This window comes from Melanostigma gelatinosum, assembly GCF_949748355.1.
Source record: "Melanostigma gelatinosum genome assembly, chromosome: 1".
NCBI lineage: Eukaryota > Metazoa > Chordata > Actinopteri > Perciformes > Zoarcidae > Melanostigma > Melanostigma gelatinosum.
In genome coordinates, this window is record NC_136634.1 from 1,230,981 (window position 1) to 1,253,480 (window position 22,500).

General features: G+C 48.3%; 2 protein-coding genes across 3 annotated transcripts in view; one reads left to right on the plus strand and one right to left on the minus strand.

Annotated features, from left to right (window-relative positions):
* Positions 1-22,500, plus strand: part of immp2l (inner mitochondrial membrane peptidase subunit 2) — a 56,564-nt gene that overhangs the window by 21,999 nt on the left and 12,065 nt on the right. The window lies entirely within an intron of this gene.
* On the minus strand, positions 3,137-5,242 carry LOC306783206 (leucine-rich repeat neuronal protein 3-like; the record flags this gene model as incomplete). Its single annotated transcript, XM_079276770.1, has 1 exon — positions 3,137-5,242. One exon carries the CDS (start codon positions 5,240-5,242, stop codon positions 3,137-3,139), a length of 2,106 nt encoding a protein of 701 aa, XP_079132896.1.

Consider the following 22,500-nt stretch of genomic DNA (forward strand, 5'->3'; position numbering starts at 1 on the left):
GAAGGAGGAAGAGGAAGAGATGAAGGAGGAAGAGATAAAGGAGGAAGAGGAAGAGATAAAGGAGGAAGAGATGAAGGAGGAAGAGATGAAGGAGGAAGAGGAAGAGATGAAGGAGGAAGAGGAAGAGATAAAGGAGGAAGAGGAAGAGATAAAGGAGGAAGAGGAAGAGATGAAGGAGGAAGAGGAAGAGATGAAGGAGGAAGAGGAAGAGATGAAGGAGGAAGAGGAAGAGATGAAGGAGGAAGAGGAAGAGATGAAGGAGGAAGAGGAAGAGATGAAGGAGGAAGAGGAAGAGATGAAGGAGGAAGAGGAAGAGATAAAGGAGGAAGAGATGGAGGAAGAGGAAGAGATAAAGGAGGAAGAGAAGGAGGAAGAGGAAGAGATGAAGGAGGAAGAGGAAGAGATGAAGGAGGAAGAGGAAGAGATGAAGGAGGAAGAGGAAGAGATGAAGGAGGAAGAGGAAGAGATGAAGGAGGAAGAGGAAGAGATAAAGGAGGAAGAGATGGAGGAAGAGGAAGAGATAAAGGAGGAAGAGAAGGAGGAAGAGGAAGAGATGAAGGAGGAAGAGGAAGAGATGAAGGAGGAAGAGGAAGAGATGAAGGACGAAAATGAATTATTATTATTATTAAAATGTTGGTCCACAAACCAATGATGTCATGATGACTCGTCTACGTCTCATGTACGGCCTGTGGTTGAGACTTCGGGGCCTCTGTGTATTTGTTTTATGAATATATTCACAACCTGATTGGTTGATGTCTTCATTCGTCGTGCGAAAGCTCTGAAAGATGGACCTCGTTCCAGAGAAAGATGACGCTATTGCGAGTTAATCTCACGAAGAAGAAACAGCTGGGATGTTGGTCCGCTTCATGATCGCCGATTTATTTGGTGACTTGCTGACCTTCGCTGTAGCTGCAGAGCGCATTCATGCTCCCTAGAGGATGAACCTTTACATTTTCAACACATGCGCTTTTCACTTGCACCACACTCAGACCAACATATTTAGAAATTAAGAAATTAAAAAAATATCTGATCGCTGATTTCCCACCAAAACTGTTAAACTGGATATTCATGGTGCCCAGAAAACGCTGCCGTGACCCCCGAACCTCCTGGAGCAGCATCATCTTCAGACATTTCAAGATAATCTCATCACCGGATGCAGAGAAACATGCGGAGCTCATTCATGCTCCTCAGATGAAACCATTTATGATTTTAAAAACCTTTCGACCTTTTGTTGGTGTGATTCTCAGGCGTTCAGTCCCGTTCCTACTGAACCTCTGAGAGTCGTCTTGAGGGAGTCATGATGTAGATTTGTGCGCTCAGCTCTTCTGGGTTCAGTGAACTCTGCAATGCTCCCGATGCTTTCGTGTTGTTGGTTTTTCCTGACGAGGCAGATTTCAGTTTCAATTTCACCGTGTGGATTTAATTCAACCTGCCAGTTTGAGTGTGTGGCGCTGCGTAGCCCCCCCCCCCCCCTGGATCTACACGACATATCTCAGCAGTGAGCGATTACTCACTTGGAGGAGACTTTTTTCTTGTATCGTCTTTTATTTTTTGACAGAGTTTGAAAAGAGATTCTGCTGTTTGTATCTAGTTGTGTGGAGGATTACACGTCGACGTTTCATTCCATGAACCGGAGTTGAACCCAGAAGCAGAAGTGAGGCAGGAAAGAAAAAGCCTCTAAAACGACAAGTCATCTCCTTTTTTATATAATCCTGCCTTTCCTCATGCAGCCGCTCCCCTAAATACCCAGAATGCTCTTCAGCGTAGAGGCAGCGGCCTCTCTATGAACTCCAGGTCCGGGGTTATCTGGTACTGGTAATGTTACTGGTATCAGTAACATCGGCGCTGTGAGGCGTCGGCCGCTCATCCACTCTCCTTTTTGGGACCGAAACTACTTTGTCCTGATTTTTGTGGTCCATTTGTCTTCCCCCCCCCCCCCCCCCATCCATATAGGCGCTTAACAAACGAGCCCAATAGTTGCTGAGCTGTTCCCTGCGATGGCGGCGGCGGCGTTGTCTCTCCAGGGTCACGCCGGGGAAGAGAGGACGGCTCGGGTTGCTGCGGTTCTTGCTGACCTGTTCACTACCCGCCTCTAATGGGTCACACTTTAGCTCCCGTTGGCGGTGACAAATGGCCGCCCTCTGAAAGCCCTGTCCAAGGTGCTGAAACTCGGTTGATCTCTGACTGAGTCACGCTGATAAATGCCTCCCATCAGTTTGCACGTGACGCCGATTCATCACCCGCCGCTGAGGTTTGTGTTGGGAATCCATATTGGATTTTTAATGAAAGGGAATACAATGCAATTCAAAGTCAATGGGTTTGCCAATGTCCTCGCTCTTTACACACACATGCACGCATGCATGCACGCACACACATACACACACACACACACACATACACATACACACACACGCACACGCACGCACACAGTTTGAGGTTGCGTTGCGTTTCGCTGCAGGGCAGCTGCTGTAATCGTGTTTGTCTCAGCAGACCTCACGCGTTCTGCTGCTGTGGGATTCGGACACAAACAGATTCATCAACCGCATCCACACAAATGAGAACTTTTGCATTTCAAAGAGTTTCGTTGTTTTGTTGTAAAAGAATGTCCAAATGTAACAAGAACAGATTGTAGTTATAAGACACCACACAGGTTTAATGAAAAATGTATTCGTTCATAAAATTGTTTCCGTTATAGTCGGCTTGATTGTACACTAGACTAACGATATCTTTTTCATAAACTATCTTCGCTCGGCACCGTTGTAATGTAACGCAGCAAAGAAAATGCTTTTTTTTCCTTTTCTTTTGTTTGCAGACATCAAAGCCGTCTTCAGCAAAGTATTTAAGACAGAAGAGTTCCCGTGCTGTGCTTCTCTGGTTGCACTGCACAAATGACCAGTAGCCATGTAGAGCCTGGTTCAGCTGGTTATAATGACAGTTTAAATACAAAGTAGTCTCTGCTTTTCACCATTTATGTAAATGTTTGAGAATGTTCCTCTGATGCCGCCCAGCTTCAGTCCCAGTGCAAGATGTCCCATCAAACGTCTTTGAAAAGACGGCTCGTCAATGACACTGTCCAGCGTCCATCACTCTCCATCTTCGCTTAATCCCAAAGTGCTCTTACAGACAAGGACATTTCTTACATGGAGTCATCCGGTAAGTCTATGACAGTGGCCCTCACCTTGATCCCAGACACACCCAATTCCAGGAAAGAAGAAGAAGATGAGGAGGAGGAGCAATGAGAGCTGGGAATCAGCAGCGTCTCAGCCGTGTCTGCTATCAGCTTCCTGTAAAACACTCGGCTGTACAGAGACGTGTAGATGGCGGAGCACGCCACGGCGACCACGATGAACAGCACAGCACAGGAAGCCATCACGAGGCCGTCCCAGCTCCGGGCGGTCCCTCCCGGGGTCGCCGCTGCCTCCTTCGTGGTCACATTGACGCAGTCCTCGCTGTATCCAGGCTGTGCTGCAGTGACCTGAACGCAGACCCGGTAGCGAGTGGAGGGCTTCAGCCGTTTGATGTGGTACTCTTTGACGTCAGCGGGGAGCCTGGCTGTGAACGGCATCAAGAGGTCGCTGCTGCCGTGGGCTAGCATTGACCATTTGAGTTGTGATACCAAACCCCCCGTGCTCTCCCAGGAAACCCTGACAGAACGCGACTGGACAGATGTGACGTACACCTGTAAAGGTTGGTCTGAGCGCTGGGCGGCGTGTCCGTCCACAGCGACCAGCACAGATTTGAGGTCTGCCCCGACCAGATTGTGGGCGATGCAGGTGTACGATCCTGCTTCCTGCTCCGTGGCATCGTACAGGTCAAAGGTTCCCTCGGGGTGCATGTAGTACTTATCGGACACGCTCCCGGGCAGCATCCTGTCACCCGACGGCGTCACCCAGAAGATCTCAGGCTCTGGTTCTCCGAACGCCCGGCAGTGCAGCGACACGGACCTCCCTTTGCTGAGGTCGACCCGAGCCGGGAGGCTCCCGGGCGAGATCAGAGGAAGGCAGATCTCCGTCATCTCCCTGAAGTGCACTTGTCGGACGCGCTGGCCTTGGTACTCCGGAGGCTCCACGCACAACAGGGAATCGGGCTCCATGAACCGAACGGCGGTCCGGTTCATGTTGACCCAGCGGATGACGCAGTCGCAGCGGATGGGGTTGCTGTGCAGGCTGACCTCTCGCAGGTTGGGCAGGGCGTCCACGGTGCGGCGGTGGAGCGCGCTCAGGGCGTTGCTGTTCAGCATCAGAGTCTCCAGCCTGGGGAGCTTGTAGAAGGCCCTGGGGTGGATGTAGGACAGCCGGGGATTGTCGGTGGCCTCGACTTTGGTGAGCTCCGGCAGGTTGTTCAGGGCGAAGCTGTCGATGGACACCAGCTCCGGCATGCTGTTGATGCCGAGCTCCTTGAGATGCATCATGTCCATGAAGTCGCCTCTCTGGATCCTCTCGATGGGGTTCTTATTCAAATCCAGAAACTTTACATTCCGCACTCTGGTCAACGCAGCTCGTGGGACTCGACTGAGCAAGTTGTCAAAGAATGAGATGCTCTCCAGATTCTCCAGGCCATCAAGAGCATTGTCCGGCATTTCAGTCAAATTCATCTTGGCAAGCACGAGGCTCCTGAGGTTGGCCAGGGGTTTAAAGTTCATGTCTGACAGCTCAATGACGGGGTTTTCTCCCAACATCAACATCTCCAGGTTGGGCAGATGCTGGAACCACTGGCTGTTGATGCTCGTCAGTCGATTGGAATTGAGATGGAGCCTCAGCAGCCGACTCAGGCCCCAAAATGCTGCGGGATTAATGGAGAAAATCAGGTTGTGGTTAATGTAGAACTCCTGCAGGTTGGGCAAGGAAGCGAGGCAGCTGCCAGACAGCTCCTGGATCCAGTTCTCCTCCAGGTGGAGTGACAGCAGCCGGGGGAGAGACCCCAGACAAACATCGCTCACGGACGAAATGTTATTCTGAGACAAGTGGATTTCAGTGATGTTGGCCAAGTATTCCAACGTTTTCTCCACTTTAACGATGCTGTTTGTCTGCAGCAGCAGCACCTGTGTTTCCGAGGGGAGCGTCTCCGGCAGCACCGAGAGGCCCAGGTCGTTACAGTCCACGGTGGCAGCCTCGGCGTAAACAGAGCTGGGCGAGAACCAGGGTCGTTCCTCACATCGACACAATGCGGGGCAGCGAGCGGCCCCCGCTGAGGCCAGAACGAAAGCAGCCAGCAAACAAGCCACAACTGCTGTCTCCTTCATCTTGCCCCCCTTGTATTCCCTTCAGTCAGTAATTGGCCCTTATGGAGTCAGCTGTTAGCGCCGTGAACTTCACAAATAAAAGCTCATTTGTTAATGCAGCCGACACCTGGTCCCCGAAGCGTTCGGGTCCCTGTTGCCCGTTCCGGCTCTTGGCACAGAGAGCCTCTCAGCTCGTCGTGCACGCCGGCGATGTGTGACGGGCGGCGTGTCCTTCAGGGAGCGGCGCTGTGCGGCAGAGCGGCGGTTGAGGAATGCTGGGGACGAATCGCTCTGCCTTCCATCATTATTATCCTCCCTCGCTGTCACCCTGTGTCACTTTCCATCTGGGGAGACAGGAGAGAAAGAAAAGTCCAATTTAACACCTTGCGGAAGAGCCGTGAAGGCAGATTGACATTTGCAAATGTTGAAACTTATTAAGCCTTTTTCAGCCTCATTTGATTTGATCGCCGGCATTGTAAGTTATGATGAACATGACTGTGTGTCCTGAGTGACAGGTTGGAAACAGAAGACGGTGGTTTGAGTCTCTTTGTGCGGCTGAAGGGCGAACGAGCAGACTGATGGTTTGATGTTTCTATTGATATTTCAGTCAGAGCAGTAAAATATGAAGTGTCCTAGAAAACAAGCAGCTCTGAGATGATGCTCCAGAGTTTGTTGATTCAAGAGGTAAAACAATGCATGTCCCCCGTGTTGTGATGAACCAACCTCTCCTGCTGTGAACACCTGCACACCTGCAGGGTCTGCAGAGGCTCCCGACACATCTGTGGAGACGAGCTCGCCGCGGGTCTCCAGCTTTTTATTGCGTAATTCATGAGGCGCCGAATCAATGTTGTTGGCGACAGGCCGGCGGCGGCGGCTTCTTTTTCTCTGCTTATGTCGACTGCACTTATTGACGTTTTGATTAATTTGTGAGCTTGAGTGCAGAAGCCACCGCTGAGTGTGCGGCAGTAGATGAAGCTGTGAGCAGCTGATGAAGACGAGCTGAGGCACTTCCTGCCTACATCAGCCTGTCTGTGCTTCCTCTCACTTCCACTAAAGTATGACAGTGTTGACAGTGTTCCCTTCAGATACTTTGACTAATACTGTTCAAGCACACATATTAAATACACATATCTAATAGACAAGGCCTGTATGATACATCTTGTTGTTTGAGCTTAGTGACTCATCCCACTCGGCTCTTGTGGTGATGAAGGAAACACAGTGAGGCTCATTGATGTGTCAACAGCAGAGAAGAAGAGATTCTTTGATACTAAACAGTATTCCTGAGGAGCTGTGCTTCACTAGGTGGAGCCCTGTGAGTCCAGGACCACAGTGAAGAGTATCTGCTGTCGTTACCGTGCAGCAGATACTCTCTGAGTAGTACAACCACAATACTGCCCCAAACCAAAGTAGATATATATCTGCAGAGATGGAAACAACATGTTTATGGACAGTATTTAGGCTACAACAGAAACAAGGTATATGCTGATGAGCTGGTGTGGACGCTAAGCGGAGCGTTGAGCGCCGGATCTTTCTTCTCCTGGTCGGTGCTCTCATGAGACGCTGCTGTGCGCTCATTTAACGTCTCCTGTTTATTTACGAGATGCTTCCTTCTTATTACAAAGAGTCTGCAATGACTTCCCTTATTCCCCCTGCACACACACAGAATATGCTGATTCTCTGTCCAATTTTCCAGGTTTGAAATGTTGAAGTGTGCTTTTTATCTGAGCTTGAAAGCCAATTTTGTTGGGTGGGAGAGAGGGAGGGGGAGAGAGAGAGGGGGAGGGAGAGGGGAGGGAGAGGGAGAGGGAGAGAGGGAGAGGGAGGGAGAGGGAGGGGGAGAGAGAGGGAGGGGGAGGGAGGGGGGAGAGGGAGGGGGAGAGAGAGGGAGGGGGAGGGAGGGGGAGAGAGGGAGAGAGGGGAGGGGGGGAGGGGGAGAGAGAGGGGGAGAGAGAGGAGAGGGAGGGAGGGAGGGAGGGGGAGGGAGGGGGAGAGAGAGGGGAGGGAGAGAGAGGGGAGGGAGAGAGAGAGGGAGGGAGAGAGAGGGAGGGAGGCCGAGGGCTCTTCAGTCTTAATGTGGCAGACGTCTCATGAAGTGGTTCCTCTCCGCCATGTTTTATTCAGTACTCAGCTACAGGCGGCCCGCCGCTATCACGTCAAGTTAGAAACTACCAGACTTTCCATCTCTTTGAACTGATGGATCACAAATGAAGAACGCTGTCAAATCACTGGAGATGACAGAAATGTCACAACGAATCTTTCATCAAAGCCAACAACGGTTTCTGAGAAGACACATCATGAAAGGTTCCACTAAACGTGTCAACAGCACGTTTTGACAGCAGGAACCGGAGTCTACAGTTAGTGACGGCGACGCTTTATCCCCAACAAGACCCCGGTCAGGAGGTCAGTGGAGGAACTTTAGGCTTTGCAGGGTCAAACCAGGCAGCAACCAGGTTCTGCCTGGTAAGAAGTGTCTTAAAGCTGCATTCTCTCTGGTGTCCACCAGGGGGCGACTCCTCTGGTTGTATATATATATATATATATATATATATATATATATATATATATATATATATATATATATATATATATATACTCTTCATCGCTATGATGCTGCTCTAGTCTTCATCACTATGATGCTGTAACTCAGGTGATGAAGGAGACCCAGCGATCAAAGAATAAAGTCACTTTACCCACAATGCATGTGTATTTTCCCTTTAACTCACGAGATGCAGCATGTTTTATACTTAATGTGAATATAGATAGAATAATTGTCGGCGTTAATGAATGAATGCGTTAACGTGATAATAACGCGTTAACTTGCCCAGCACTAATATATATATATGTCCTAGAAATGACATTAATATACTACTAATGTGCAACGTCAGGTCTATTTAGTAGGAGAAACACAACATGTGTATTTACTTTGAACTGAGAACAAAAAGCTTTTTCTGACGCTCGCCACCCGTTCCAACCATTCCCGACACTACTAACAGATATCACCATGTATTTCATGTTTGACAGTCAACTGCGTGGGTTTGTGAGAGACGGTCAGAATAATGAAGAGAGGAACTGCTGATGACTGTGCACCAAACATACAAACATTAAGGGATTGTTCTTATGTATTATAACTTCTGAGGACTTGATGACAGGTGTGACTCACGGAAACTCAGATTATTAATAGCTTGTGAAGAACTGGTCTGGACTTAAAGTGGAGCAGGTTGAGGAGTTCTGTCTGTTTCTCTGTTTCTGTCTCGTCTGATTCAGCGGTTGAGGCTTTAGATGTGTGTGTGTTCATACTGACACAAAGAGGAAAGGAAGTTGTGAAAACATCTTCACGACTTAAGAAATGTTATTTAAAACTGACATGGGGTCGTTGATAATCAAGACAAACCTTGTTTGAAAGCTTCTGTAGAAATGTAAAGTAGCAGAAAAAGGAAATACTCAAAAGTACAAATATCTCTAAGAAGTGACAGAATAGAGAAGAATGATGACGCTTCAAAGGGTTAAATGAATGTGACTGATGTGGATCAATACGACTGCACAATGTTGTTTTAAATCAAAGCATCGATGAGACTCAAGTCTGCAGCAGAAAGCCGAGACAGAACGTGTTCTCTCGTTAACGCATTTCACTGGCGTGAAAATAAAAAGGACGAGATCCCGAAAAACATCCAGATACCATCAATGGTCCAGCACTGAATCCCTCCCTCTCTCCTCCCTCCATCCGCCATCGATTTACCATTAAACCAGTCCCATGTGGGTCTGTTCCCTCCTCCTCCTCCTCGTTAGCATCGCCAGCATCAGGATTTGCACTTAGCTTCCACTCCCACGAGTCACATTTCTCTCTTTCATCAGCAGCCGGTCTACTGTTAATTACCCTCACACACACACAGTCTCACACACACACACTGTCACACACACACAGTCTCATACACACACACAGTCACACACACACACACACACTGTCACACACACACAGTCTCATACACACACACACACACTGTCACACACACACAGTCTCATACACACACACACAGTCACACACACAGTCTCATACACACACACACACACTGTCACACACACAGTCTCATACACACACACACACTGTCACACACACAGTCTCATACACACACACACACACTGTCACACACACAGTCTCATACACACACACACACACTGTCACACACACAGTCTCATACACACACACAGTCACACGCACACACAGTCTCATACACACACACAGTCACACACACACACAGTCTCATACACACACACAGTCACACACACACACAGTCTCATACACACACACACACACTGTCACACACACACAGTCTCATACACACACACAGTCACACGCACACACAGTCTCATACACACACACTGTCACACACACACAGTCTCATACACACACACACACACACTGTCACACACACACAGTCTCATACACACACACTGTCACACACACACAGTCTCATACACACACACACACACACTGTCACACACACACAGTCTCATACACACACACACACACACTGTCACACACACACAGTCTCATACACACACACACACACACACACTGTCACACACACACAGTCTCATACACACACACACACACAGTCTCATACACACACACACACACACTGTCACACACAGTCTCATACACACACACACACACTGTCACACACACAGTCTCATACACACACACAGTCACACACACACACAGTCTCATACACACACACACACACTGTCACACACACACAGTCTCATACACACACACACACACACACAGTCACACACACAGTCTCATACACACACACACACACTGTCACACACACAGTCTCATACACACACACACACACTGTCACACACACAGTCTCATACACACACACACACACTGTCACACACACAGTCTCATACACACACACACACACTGTCACACACACACAGTCTCATACACACACACACAGTCACACACACACACAGTCTCATACACACACACACACACTGTCACACACACACAGTCTCATACACACACACACACACACACAGTCACACACACAGTCTCATACACACACACACACACTGTCACACACACAGTCTCATACACACACACACACACTGTCACACACACAGTCTCATACACACACACACACACTGTCACACACACACAGTCTCATACACACACACTGTCACACACACACAGTCTCATACACACACACACACACTGTCACACACACACAGTCTCATACACACACACACACACTGTCACACACACACAGTCTCATACACACACACAGTCTCATACACACACACACACACACTGTCACACACACAGTCTCATACACACACAGTCTCATACACACACACAGTCTCATACACACACACACACACACTGTCACACACACAGTCTCATACACACAGTCTCATACACACACACACACACAGTCACACACACACAGTCACACACACACAGTCTCATACACACACACACACACACACTGTCTCACACACACACGCACACACAGTCACACACACGCACACACACAGTCACACACACACAGTCTCATACACACACACACACACTGTCTCACACACGCACACACAGTCACACACACGCACACACACAGTCACACACACACAGTCTCATACACACACACACACACTGTCTCACACACACACGCACACACAGTCACACACACGCACACACGCACACACACACGCACACACGCTGTCAAGAAGAGTTGAGCCCACAGAGCTGCCTCGAAAACATGCATACACGATCAGGGGAAGGTCAGGATATAAAAAGCATATAATCAGAAATCAATAGTTAAAGTGTAATCTAAAGATAAAGTGTATGATCGTTACATAACAAATGTTTAATACATAGAGTGATTTAACAAATGTAAACCTGATAATAATAATATGTGTATCTGAGTATAGTGCAGTCTGAGTGTAGAAAGTACGGAGAAAGAGGAAGTAAGCAGGGTGTTGGCTTCAAGGGATGGGGAAATAATGATGGTTGAGAAGAGAAGACACAAAGCACAATAATGATGAAGGATGAGATCAATAATCATTTTATAAGCAAATGTGTACTAACCAAACCGATTTAACAAATGTAAAAACTGATTAACAAATGTCTTGTGTAAACGGAGCTGCGATAAAAGTGCTAGTCAGGATGACTTGCAGAAAATAGGGACAGACTGTCGCAAGAGATGAGTCATAGAGGCATGATACAGGATGAAGCCTGGACTTATATGGACATGTTCGAACCCAACATCCTTTCCAGAGGGTGGGGGGGATGAGAGCATGTATTGAGCAGGAGGGGGGCTAACAGCCCAAATGATGAATAAAAGAAGTGGTTTGCTTGCTGCAAGCTGGGATTTCAACACGCGTGCTGTCCAAATGCACCAGATGAGAAGATACTGAAGCCTGCAGCTGATGTATTGAGGGCTTCGTCTCTGTTCACGGAAAAGAGACCTCTGTTCGTGGACAAGAAGATTTAAAGACGGAGGTTTTCCTCTCCCCACTGCTCGACTCTTAACATCTGGACAACAGAGAAGATGCAGCAGCCCGAGAAAGACTTTGTACTGAGTTTTGTGGACTGTTGGACGAGCTCCGTTGCAGAGCAGGAGGACCGAGGGTCTGGCCGGACCTTCGCTCCTAACAACTCCAAAAGAACCTTTTTCATCGCACCATTGAACATCCAGCTCCAGCCGAGCCGTCTCGGCATCTAAAACTAATGAGTATAATCGAAGAAGAAATTTAAAGTAACGAATCAAGTGTAGTAACATTTTATGTGAGCTGTAGCTTTAACCCTTGCAAACTAACTAAATATAACCTGCAATAAATATCTAATCTGCATTTAAAGTAAATTTCTCAAGTGCATTCATTTGCTCAAGTAGTAAAAAGTTCCTCGTGGCAGTAAAAAGTTAAAGCCATTGTATGTCTAACAACTGAGTTCTGAAAGGTTATCCTAGAGACTGAATCCACTTAACAATCCCTTACGGTTTTAGCAAGAAGTAATCCTAGCCGTTAAAACCTAACCTGGCATTTACCAAGAGCACGGATCCATAAGAGGGAAGCTGCCATAACCGACGCGACTGGTAGGAGCGCCCGGGGTCAGGGTGGCCCCTCGACCGAGTGCACTCAGACCGGAGGAAGCAGGGTAGACGTCGGGAGTAACGGCAGTTAGAAGAGCCAGGCGAGTTCCCTCGCCAGAACACCAGCTCGAGAATCTTTTAATAGAGAGCTGAGTCAGTAATTAGCCCCGTATCGGGCCAGAAGTACCCAGGATCTAACATGTGGCGCCCAACGTGGGGCTCGACGGAAAAGGAGTACGTTGAGTCCAAAAGAAGAACCCCGGCAGCCAAGAGAGGCTGTCGTTCGTGTACGAAAAGACCTGAGGTGAGGCGTTGGAGTAGAAAGCAAAGCTGCCCAAGCCTCGAAGAAGTCCGATTGCGAAGACATCCACGAATCGAAGCTGTGTGTGGTATTTACAGGCCAACACAGGAGAATCCGCAGGCGACGGGGAGCATCGACCAGACTCGCCCGACCTGTAGAGGGACCAGAGCCTGATCCCATCCCTTCCTCAACGCGCGACGAGAGGCTTTGGGAGGAAGGCGACTCGAGACAACAAAGACAAAGACAAAGTCCAAGATGGAAGAATCGCCCGGAGGATCCGATAGCGGCGGAGGCGACCCAGCGGTACGAGCCAACGGCCCTGATGGAGGAAGCGCCACCGGACAGCAGAGAGGACCCGACGGCGACGGAGGCAGCCCGCAGACGGAGACGACTCAGCAGGACGTGCCAGCACCATCGACCCCGGACCAGGCAGTAGACGATAGCCCGGACCAGCAGAAGGACGACGCTGGACCACACGGAGCGACATCGGGAGTACAGACACCGACACCGGCTCCAAGAGGCAGAAGCAACGTCCAACATCAGATCATCCTGAATGGCAGAGGATGGGACACCTGGGACAAATCAATTCAACAACACCTAATCGTGCTGCATGAAGAAGCAGATAGAGCGAAGGTGGGAGAAGAAGTAAAAAAGAATTGCGAAAGGGAGGGGGGTTATCTTGCTCCCCTCACCCATAAGTCCGGAATGGTGGCGGCAGTGGTAGGGTGTGAAGGACCCCCCTCAGGCAAGAAGAAAGTGGGAGAGTGGCTACAATGGTGGCTAGTAGTAATGAGGGTTATTAAAGGAAAAATAGTCACCATTATTAGCCCGTCAAAAGAATATGACTCAGTCGTGAAGATGCTCGCCGCAGAAATCGGAGCGGGGGCAGTGACTATAAAACAGAAAGTGATAGCCACCGCCCGCTATAAAGAAAATAAAAAAGAGCAAGACGCAATAGCGGCATACATAGCCACCAACCTAGAATATACTGAGGGGAACGGCGACGATCAGGTCAGCACCCACAGCACCGAGGTCTCCGTGCACTCCCAGTCAGAGGGGTCCTCGGGGTCCGACAGTGGGGACAAACAGGATAGCGGCAGCAACGGGGAGATCTCAGAAGAGGACGAACCGAGGGACGACTCAACGCTGGATAGGAGCGCCGAGTACCAACTGCTCCCGCCCTCCATGGGATCCGGGACTCCCGCTGCCGCTGCAGTAAAAAAGGTCTTGCAGGACTACAACGGCCCAGAGCCGAGGCGGCCCCAGAAAGCTAGGGGTAAGACCAGACATGTTCACTCCCCGAACCCAGAAGAGCATCTTCAAAAGTTGAAAAAGATGCCCGAGGGGACCAAGAAATATGCGAACCAGACAGGGTTAACCGCATATAACCACTTCGGAGAGCCTTGGGACATAGACAGCCATGGACTGGTTGTCTTAACCAACTCACATCTAAAGCCTCATATCTCCCGGTTCAGAAAGAATCTGGTAAGAGAGGCAGGCAGCCTCTACAAAGAAGAACTTGAGGTGCGCCTCCCGGGATGCAGACAAAGACAGGAGGAGGTGGTGGTTACGAGCGGCGGAGAATCGAGACATTATGCGGTGCTACACGTACCGATCGAAGGATATGAGGATGGCGAAGATCAAGACGCCTATCGGGACAGCATAGAGGAGGCATTAGAAAAAGGTGTCACCCGAGCAAGTGAATTGTCCTTCAAAAGAGTCGTTATATGTAACGACGGCGCCAGGTCCGGCAACCTACCATGGGAGGTAGCAGAAGAAGCGGCAATGAGGATTCTGCACCTCCTGATGAACGCTCCTCACGGGTGGAACAAAATCCGCGAGTTGGTGATAGTCACCTCGGTGGCCCAATACCAAGAGAGAAAAGAGAGAATACTGAGACCCCTCTTCAAAACGGAGGGGCCAAACAACTGGAGGGCAGGACCGCCGGAATACAAGGACGAGAACGCCCCAGTTGCGAAAGCAGTTCTGCCACGGCTCCCGCAATCAGCAAGATTGAAGAGAGAAACCAGGACCGAGCAGAGGAGCTACGAGGAATCAACACCCGGTCCCTCAGGACGGGAGGAGCGACGTCCACAGGTCAGCTCAAGCCAGGAAAAACCACAAAAGGAAAGAAGAACTCCAATCCCCTCTCCCCGGACAGTAGCGGTGCAGACAGAAGAGGAAACCCCCGTGCCAACCAAACCTCCACGAGGGTTCCCCAGCCCAGCAGAGTCCGTCGGCGTGCAGACAATGAGCTACTCCGGAGGCGGAGAAGCGCACATGATAAGGTTCGAAAGTCCTGGCGGGAGCAGGGAAAGTCCCAGGACTCCCCAAAGAATGCCAGAACCAGTTCAGCCGGCCTCGCCGTCAGCAGAGCCAGAAAGAGAGGCGCAGGAAGAAGCGGCAGATGTGAGTTCAGATGAAGAAGATACGGCGCCAAGCCTGACTTCCATCGAATACGAGGCTCCGGGAGGAATGACCGACCTGAGAATAGGAAGCAGAAAAGGCAAGAAGAACGCGCTGCCCCTAGTTTCAGTGTGCACGGCTTCGCTGAAATTCCCCCGAGACGATCGTTACGGGCCCATGACCACCAAAGACGGAAGAAAAGCCTATGCTCCAGAGGTCGGTCAAACCAGTTATGATGTTCCAGAAATATGGCTGCACGACCTCGAAGGAATGAAAGGAACAATGGTCTACGCGACAAAAAGAGAATGGGCGAATTTTCTAATGACCCCGACCTACGGCACCCTCGCAACAGCCACGGAGCTGACGGGTAACTTTCGCACAGGATTTGTGACAATCGTGTACGACGTCATGTTGCGACGCCTGAAGAAAGCAGCCTACAAGCTGGCAGCGGAGGAAGACAAAGCGCGGAGGCAAGACATCTCGGGCAGCGAGGACGAACAGCCACCTCCAGGGCAGAGCCTCGCACGAAGCAGCTGCCCCACCACCGCTGAAGAAAATGACTGCATAACAAAGATGCGGGCTTCCACCCAGAGCTTTGGTGAGTTCAAAAAGATCAAGGCGATGGTGACAAACCGAGACCCAAAAGAATCAGTGCAAGAATACCTGACACAGAAATGGCTTATGGTAAAAGCTAGCTCCACAAACGATGAGGCGAAAAGATTGTGGCTGGCCCATGTGACGGACCAACCGATGGGTCCCGAAGAAACCGCGGAACAGCACTACCGAAGATTAGTGTTGGAGGACTGCGAAGACGAGGAGTCACACATCGACAAGGCAAGAAAAAGCTTAGACAAAGGGCAAACTCTCACCCAGGCATGGTACGCCTTGCGACAGGCGATTCCGCCGGACAGAAGTGTGCAAGTCCTTAGGAAGCTGACAAAGGGCCTAATGAATGACATCGATTTTGTGACCCTAAACATCAGCAAAAGTACCACCGAACAAATCCAAGAAACAGTGAGAAAGTGGGATTTGAAGAAAAAACACTTGGAAGAGAAAAGAGAAAAAGGAAACCAGCCGAAGCCGCCGGCTCCCAGGCCCTCGTATGACAACGCAAGGCCCACCGAGGGACCCGGTCCTTCACAGACACAGAGAAGGCAGTCGGGAGGATTCCAGAGGAGTCCACAAAACTACGAGCGTGAGCCAGGATTCCGGAGGGGTTCGCAAGGCTACCAAGGCTACCCGCGAGAGCAAGGACCTCAGCGGGGTCCACAAGGCAACCAGAGGGAGCAGGGAGCTCCAAGGCAAGAAGGCTTCCAGAGGCAGGGCGTTTACCACAGGGCCCAGCCGGATCAACAACAGGAGGGGCCACGGCCCCCGCCAGCCAACAAGAGCGGTTTTCTCTCTTCCGAGGATTACAACAAGTTGACGACAGAACAGAAACAGGCCCTTCGTGCCTCCCGCCTAGAAGCTGGGAGCGAAGGGCAGAGAAAGTAATGGCTAAGCGGGCGCGGGTCACAGTGGATCATGCCTACTGGGTGGGGGACGACATATACACCGACGTGGATGGAATCCCCTATCAGGTAGATACTGGTGCAGAAGTGTCGATGACCCGCAAATGCCTTGAAACAAAAGGACACCTGACTGTTCAACTAGCCGACGGAACCATCAAAAAGATTCCGTTTGGCGTCTGGAAAGGAGTTGTATGGGCTCTAGGACCCTACAATTTAATGACAATAACAGACTTAAAAGAGCTGCATAGCAGCCCAGGCAATCGAACCCCAATACAACAGCGACTCAGAGTCCTCGGGGCAAAACTAATCCAGATGGGATCATTATCACCGGAGTGGTACAAACCAGTGAACATTCCAGAAGTGACCAAGCAACAAATCGAAGACAGCGACCTTTCTCCGGAGGGAAAAGAAACGCTAGAAGACATACTTTCCAAAGCCGGAGTGGCTAGGTTCAAAAATGACTGTGGAGACATGGGTGCGAAGTACACCCACACCATAGAAGGGGGTGTACACCCGCCCGTCCGCCAATACCCCCTGAATCCAGGGGCCGTTGCAGAAATGGACCTGATAGTCACGGAGCTCAGCGAACTAGGAGTGGTGCGAGAGGAGCCAAATCCCATCACAAACAGCCCAATACAGGCAGTCAAAAAGCCTGAGTCATCGGGAGGAGGATGGAGACCTGTTATCAACTTCAAGGCCCTCAACCGTAGGACTGTCGCCAACCGCGCCAGCCTAATCAACCCACAAGGGACGCTGAAGACACTAAGACTGAAAAGGTACAAATCCTGCATAGATCTGGCAAACGGATTTTTCTCGTTGAGGCTAGCCAAAGCCTCCCAGGGCAAGACAGCGTTCACCCACAAAGGTAAAGCGTACGTCTGGGAACGGCTACCGCAAGGCTACAAAAACTCTCCGAATGTTTTCCAGTCAGCCGTGATGGACATACTTGACGGCCTAGAGACAACAATCTACATCGATGATGTATTCATTGCAGATGACACCGAAGAAGAACATCTGCAAAAATTGAGAAAAGTCGTAGAACGACTAACAGCAGCCGGCTTGAAATTGAATCTGAAAAAATGCCAATTTGGACGATTCCAAGTGAACTACCTGGGGTTCCAGGTCTCCAACGACCTGGGACTCTCAGACGGATTCCGGGAAAAAGTGGAGCAGATCGACCCGCCAACCTCGCTGAACGAACTACAGCAGGTGCTGGGGCTCTGCAACTACGTTAGGGACCATGTCCCTAGCTACCAGAAGTATGCAAGACCACTGTATGTAAAACTACGAAAAGAAAAACCAGAAGATGCCCACAAGAAGTGGGAATGGACCGCAACGGATCAAAACCATTTGGAAAACCTCCAGACAGCCATTAAAGACGCCTTGCGGCTGGAGCCACGAAGCCTTACAACAAAGCTGGTGGCAGAGGTCAGTTGCAACGACGACGACGCAGTGGTAAAAGTGTGCAACGAGGGCGGGGGAATAGTCACATTGTGGAGCTACACCCTGTCCTCCGTGGAAAAGAAATATCCAGCAGAAGAGAAGGAGTTGGCAGTTCTGGCAAGATATTGGAGCACCCTGAAAGATCTTGCTCAAGGGCAGGGCATCAGGGTCCTCACGCAAAGCCAGGTCCATCGATTCCTAAGAAAAGCCACGGTAGAGAGCACGAAGGCGACGAACGCGAGATGGGGACGTTGGGAAGACATCCTACTGGACCCAGACCTCGAAATCGGCCCGGCACAACCCGTGAGTAAGAAAAAGACGACACAGGACGAGAAGCCAGCCGAACCGATAGAGTGGACTCTATACACCGACGGCTCGCGAAAAGGACAAGACGACAAAGCCTACTGGGGCTTCATTCTCAAGCACAATGAGAAGGAGCGCTTCAGACAACGAGGCCAAATCCCCGGCAGTGCTCAGACCGGGGAGGTAACAGCAATATTGGAAGGTTTGCTCGAGTTGGAGCGAAGAAAGGTGAAAAGAGCTAGAGTCATAACTGATAGTTATTACTGTGCTCAGGCCCTTAACGAAGACCTGTCCATATGGGAAGAAAATGGTTTTGAGAGTGCTAAAAACAAGAAAGTAGCTCACGAAAACCTATGGAGAAAAATAGCCGAATTGCGGCTAACAATGGAGCTCGAAGTGGTGCACCAGAGGGCCCACACGCGAGCAGGAACTCATTGGCAAGGAAACGAAGAAGTGGATCGTTTCGTCCAGATGAGACAAATTGTCTTTGTTGGGATCGAGAAGTGGGAAGATTTGCCCAAAGGACGGGTAGTCCCAGAAGAGAACGTGAAGGAGGTGGTGCAAGCAGTGCATGGAGCACTTGGACATGCAGGCACTGTTCCAACACGAAGGGAACTGGAAAAGCAGCGACTCTGGATTCCTGAAAAAGAAGTCCGCAGAATCCTTCAAGACTGTGAGTTGTGTGGTCGATACAACGCAGGAAGGAGAGGACAAAGAGTGGGAGGACTCACCATTAAAAGTACCGTACCCTGGGGTTCTATCTGCATGGATGTGGCAGGACCCTTAGGGGTACCGGGTAAATGTGGAGAAAAGTACCTGTTGGTGCTTGTGGACTCCATGTCAGGGTATGTAACCACAAAAGCTGTAAGAAAAGCTAATGGCAACAGTGTTGTTAGCATGCTGGACCAAGTCTGTGGCTACTTAGGGTTGCCTAAAGAGCTCAGGACCGACAACGGAACGCATTTTCGCAACGCAAAAGTGGACCAGTGGTGCCAACAGCATGGGGTAATGAGGATCTACTCTCCCCCATACACCCCCCAGGCTAACGGGGTGGTGGAAAGGACCATTGGCTTGGTGAAAAGTTGGATTGGGAAAAATGCCAACTCGAGAGAATGGAGCACTAAGACCCTGGAAATCGCAAAAACCCTGAACGACCGCTACCGAAGTGACAGGCCCTCCCCAGCGGAGGAGCTGATGCGCCGCCCCTTCACATCGCAGGAAGTAGGGCGGGGCTCCGAAGATAAAGAGCCCAAGCTTGAGCAAAAGAGGCCACTTCGAGTAGGACAGCGCGTCTGGATCAAGGCTCAGGTCGGTGCTTCTAACTCTGCAGTCAAAGCCAAGTACGATAAATCAGACGTAGTTGTCAAGATTTTGGACAGTAATACTGTTCAACTCAAGAAGAAAGGAATCCAAGGAGTAGGGCAGCTGAAGCCAGTTCCGTACTAGGAGAAAACCAGGAACTCAAAAATGGCCACAGTCTCATACACACACACACACACTGTCACACACACACAGTCTCATACACACACACACACACTGTCACACACACACAGTCTCATACACACACACAGTCTCATACACACACACACACACACTGTCACACACACAGTCTCATACACACACAGTCTCATACACACACACAGTCTCATACACACACACACACACACTGTCACACACACAGTCTCATACACACAGTCTCATACACACACACACACACAGTCACACACACACAGTCACACACACACAGTCTCATACACACACACACACACACACTGTCTCACACACACACGCACACACAGTCACACACACGCACACACACAGTCACACACACACAGTCTCATACACACACACACACACTGTCTCACACACGCACACACAGTCACACACACGCACACACACAGTCACACACACACAGTCTCATACACACACACACACACTGTCTCACACACACACGCACACACAGTCACACACACGCACACACGCACACACACACGCACACACGCACACACACAGTCACACACACACAGTCACACACACTCAGTCTCATACACACACACACACACAGTCACACACACAGTCTCATACACACACACACACACTGTCTCACACACACACGCACACACACAGTCACACAGTCGCACACACAGTCACACACACACACACAGTTCAACAGCGTGACCTGTTGGTAGCTTTGTGACGTACACGTGTAGCTGGTTTGTGTGTTGACTCAGATGTACGAAGTCTTTGATATGAACCACGAGTTTAGGATTTTAGATGATTGCATCAATACGTCATGAACGGACATTGAAAGATGAGGTCGTGTTATTCTATATTTTCTTTTTTGTCATGAAACAACATATCCTCATAAAACGATATCTTATGAAAAAGTTACACATTACACATGTTTTTTTCGTCCAGCAACACAAAATAGACTTAGTTAGGTTTAGGTTTCAGAAAAGATCGCAAAATACTAAATTAGTTTCAGGAAAATATCGTAAAATACTAAATTAGTTTCAGGAAAAGATCGTAAAATACTAAATTAGTTTCAGGAAAAGATCGTAAAATACTAAATTATTTTCAGGAAAAGATCGTAAAATACTAAATTTGTTTCAAGAAAAGATCGTAAAATACTAAATTGGTTTCAAGAAAAGATCGTAAAATACTAAATTAGTTTCAGGAAAAGATCGTAAAATACAAAATTAGGTTTCGGAAAAGATCGTAAAATACAAAATTTGTTTCAGGAAAATATCGTAAAATACTGAATTAGTTTCAGGAAAAGATCGTAAAATACTAAATTAGGTTTCGGAAAAGATCGTAAAATACTGAATTAGTTTCAGGAAAAGATTGTAAAATACAAAATTAGGTTTCGGAAAAGATCGTAAAATACTAAATTAGTTTCGGATAAGATCGTAAAATACTAAATTAGTTTCAAGAAAAGATCGTAAAATACTAAATTAGTTTCAGGAAAAGATCGTAAAATACTAAATTAGGTTTCGGAAAAGATCGTAAAATACTAAATTAGTTTCGGAAAAGATCATAAAATACTAAATTAGTTTCAAGAAAAGATCGTAAAATACTAAATTAGTTTCAGGAAAAGATCGTAAAATACAAAATTAGGTTTCGGAAAAGATCGTAAAATACTAAATTAGTTTCAGGAAAAGATTGTAAAATACAAAATTAGGTTTCGGAAAAGATCGTAAAATACTAAATTAGTTTCGGAAAATATCGTAAAATACTAAATTAGTTTCAAGAAAAGATCGTAAAATACTAAATTAGTTTCAGGAAAAGATCGTAAAATACAAAATTAGGTTTCGGAAAAGATCGTAAAATACTAAATTAGTTTCAGGAAAAGATTCTAAAATACTAAATTAGGTAAAGAAAGATATTTTTATAATAATAATTATAATTATTATAATAATTATTTTCCAGTTCTTCCTGAAGCTAAATGTGATTGTTGATGCAAATCACCGGCTTTGATTGAATTTCTAGTCTTTAAAACTAAAACCAAACCCCAGAATATTGATCTATTGTTGCTGATGTTCTGATCCAAAGCTCCTTCCATGCAGACTGGTTCTTCTGGAGGAGGCGGTTCAGACTGTAGGAACAGTTTCAGATGAATAGTCTTTGTTGGTCTCAATCCATTTGTGAGCACTCCCACAATGAGACGGATGCGAGCGTATGCTTCATGATTTATGTGACAAATGACTTTCTGTCAACGTTTATTGCAGACGGTGTTTGTTTTTATGAAGTTCTCCCTCAAGCATCCATCAGACAAAGAGGGGAAATATCGATGTTAACAAAAAAGATGAATCTCAAAGGAATGTTTGAATGAAACTCCAGCACACTATTTATTATGAAAGAGGACAGAAGCCACGTTCAGACCCGAGACGTGATCGAGACTTTAAGATGTTTGTTGTTTTTAGTAGAAGTCTGGTCTAAAATACGAAGCTTTAGCTTTAATATCAGAGCTGCAAAGATTAAATCAATTAGTTGTCAATTATTTAATGAATAGATTCATTGGTTAAATTCTCCGGTTCCAGCTTCTGAAATGTGAGAATGTTCTGGTGTTCGGTCGCGAAACACTGATGGACATTTTTCACCATTTTACCGACGAAAAAACGAAACGATTAATCGAGAACAGAATCAATAGACAATGAAAAATGATCATCAGTTACTTAATAAGTGCAGTTTACGTTTTATATTTCAAAGTTTAAAAGG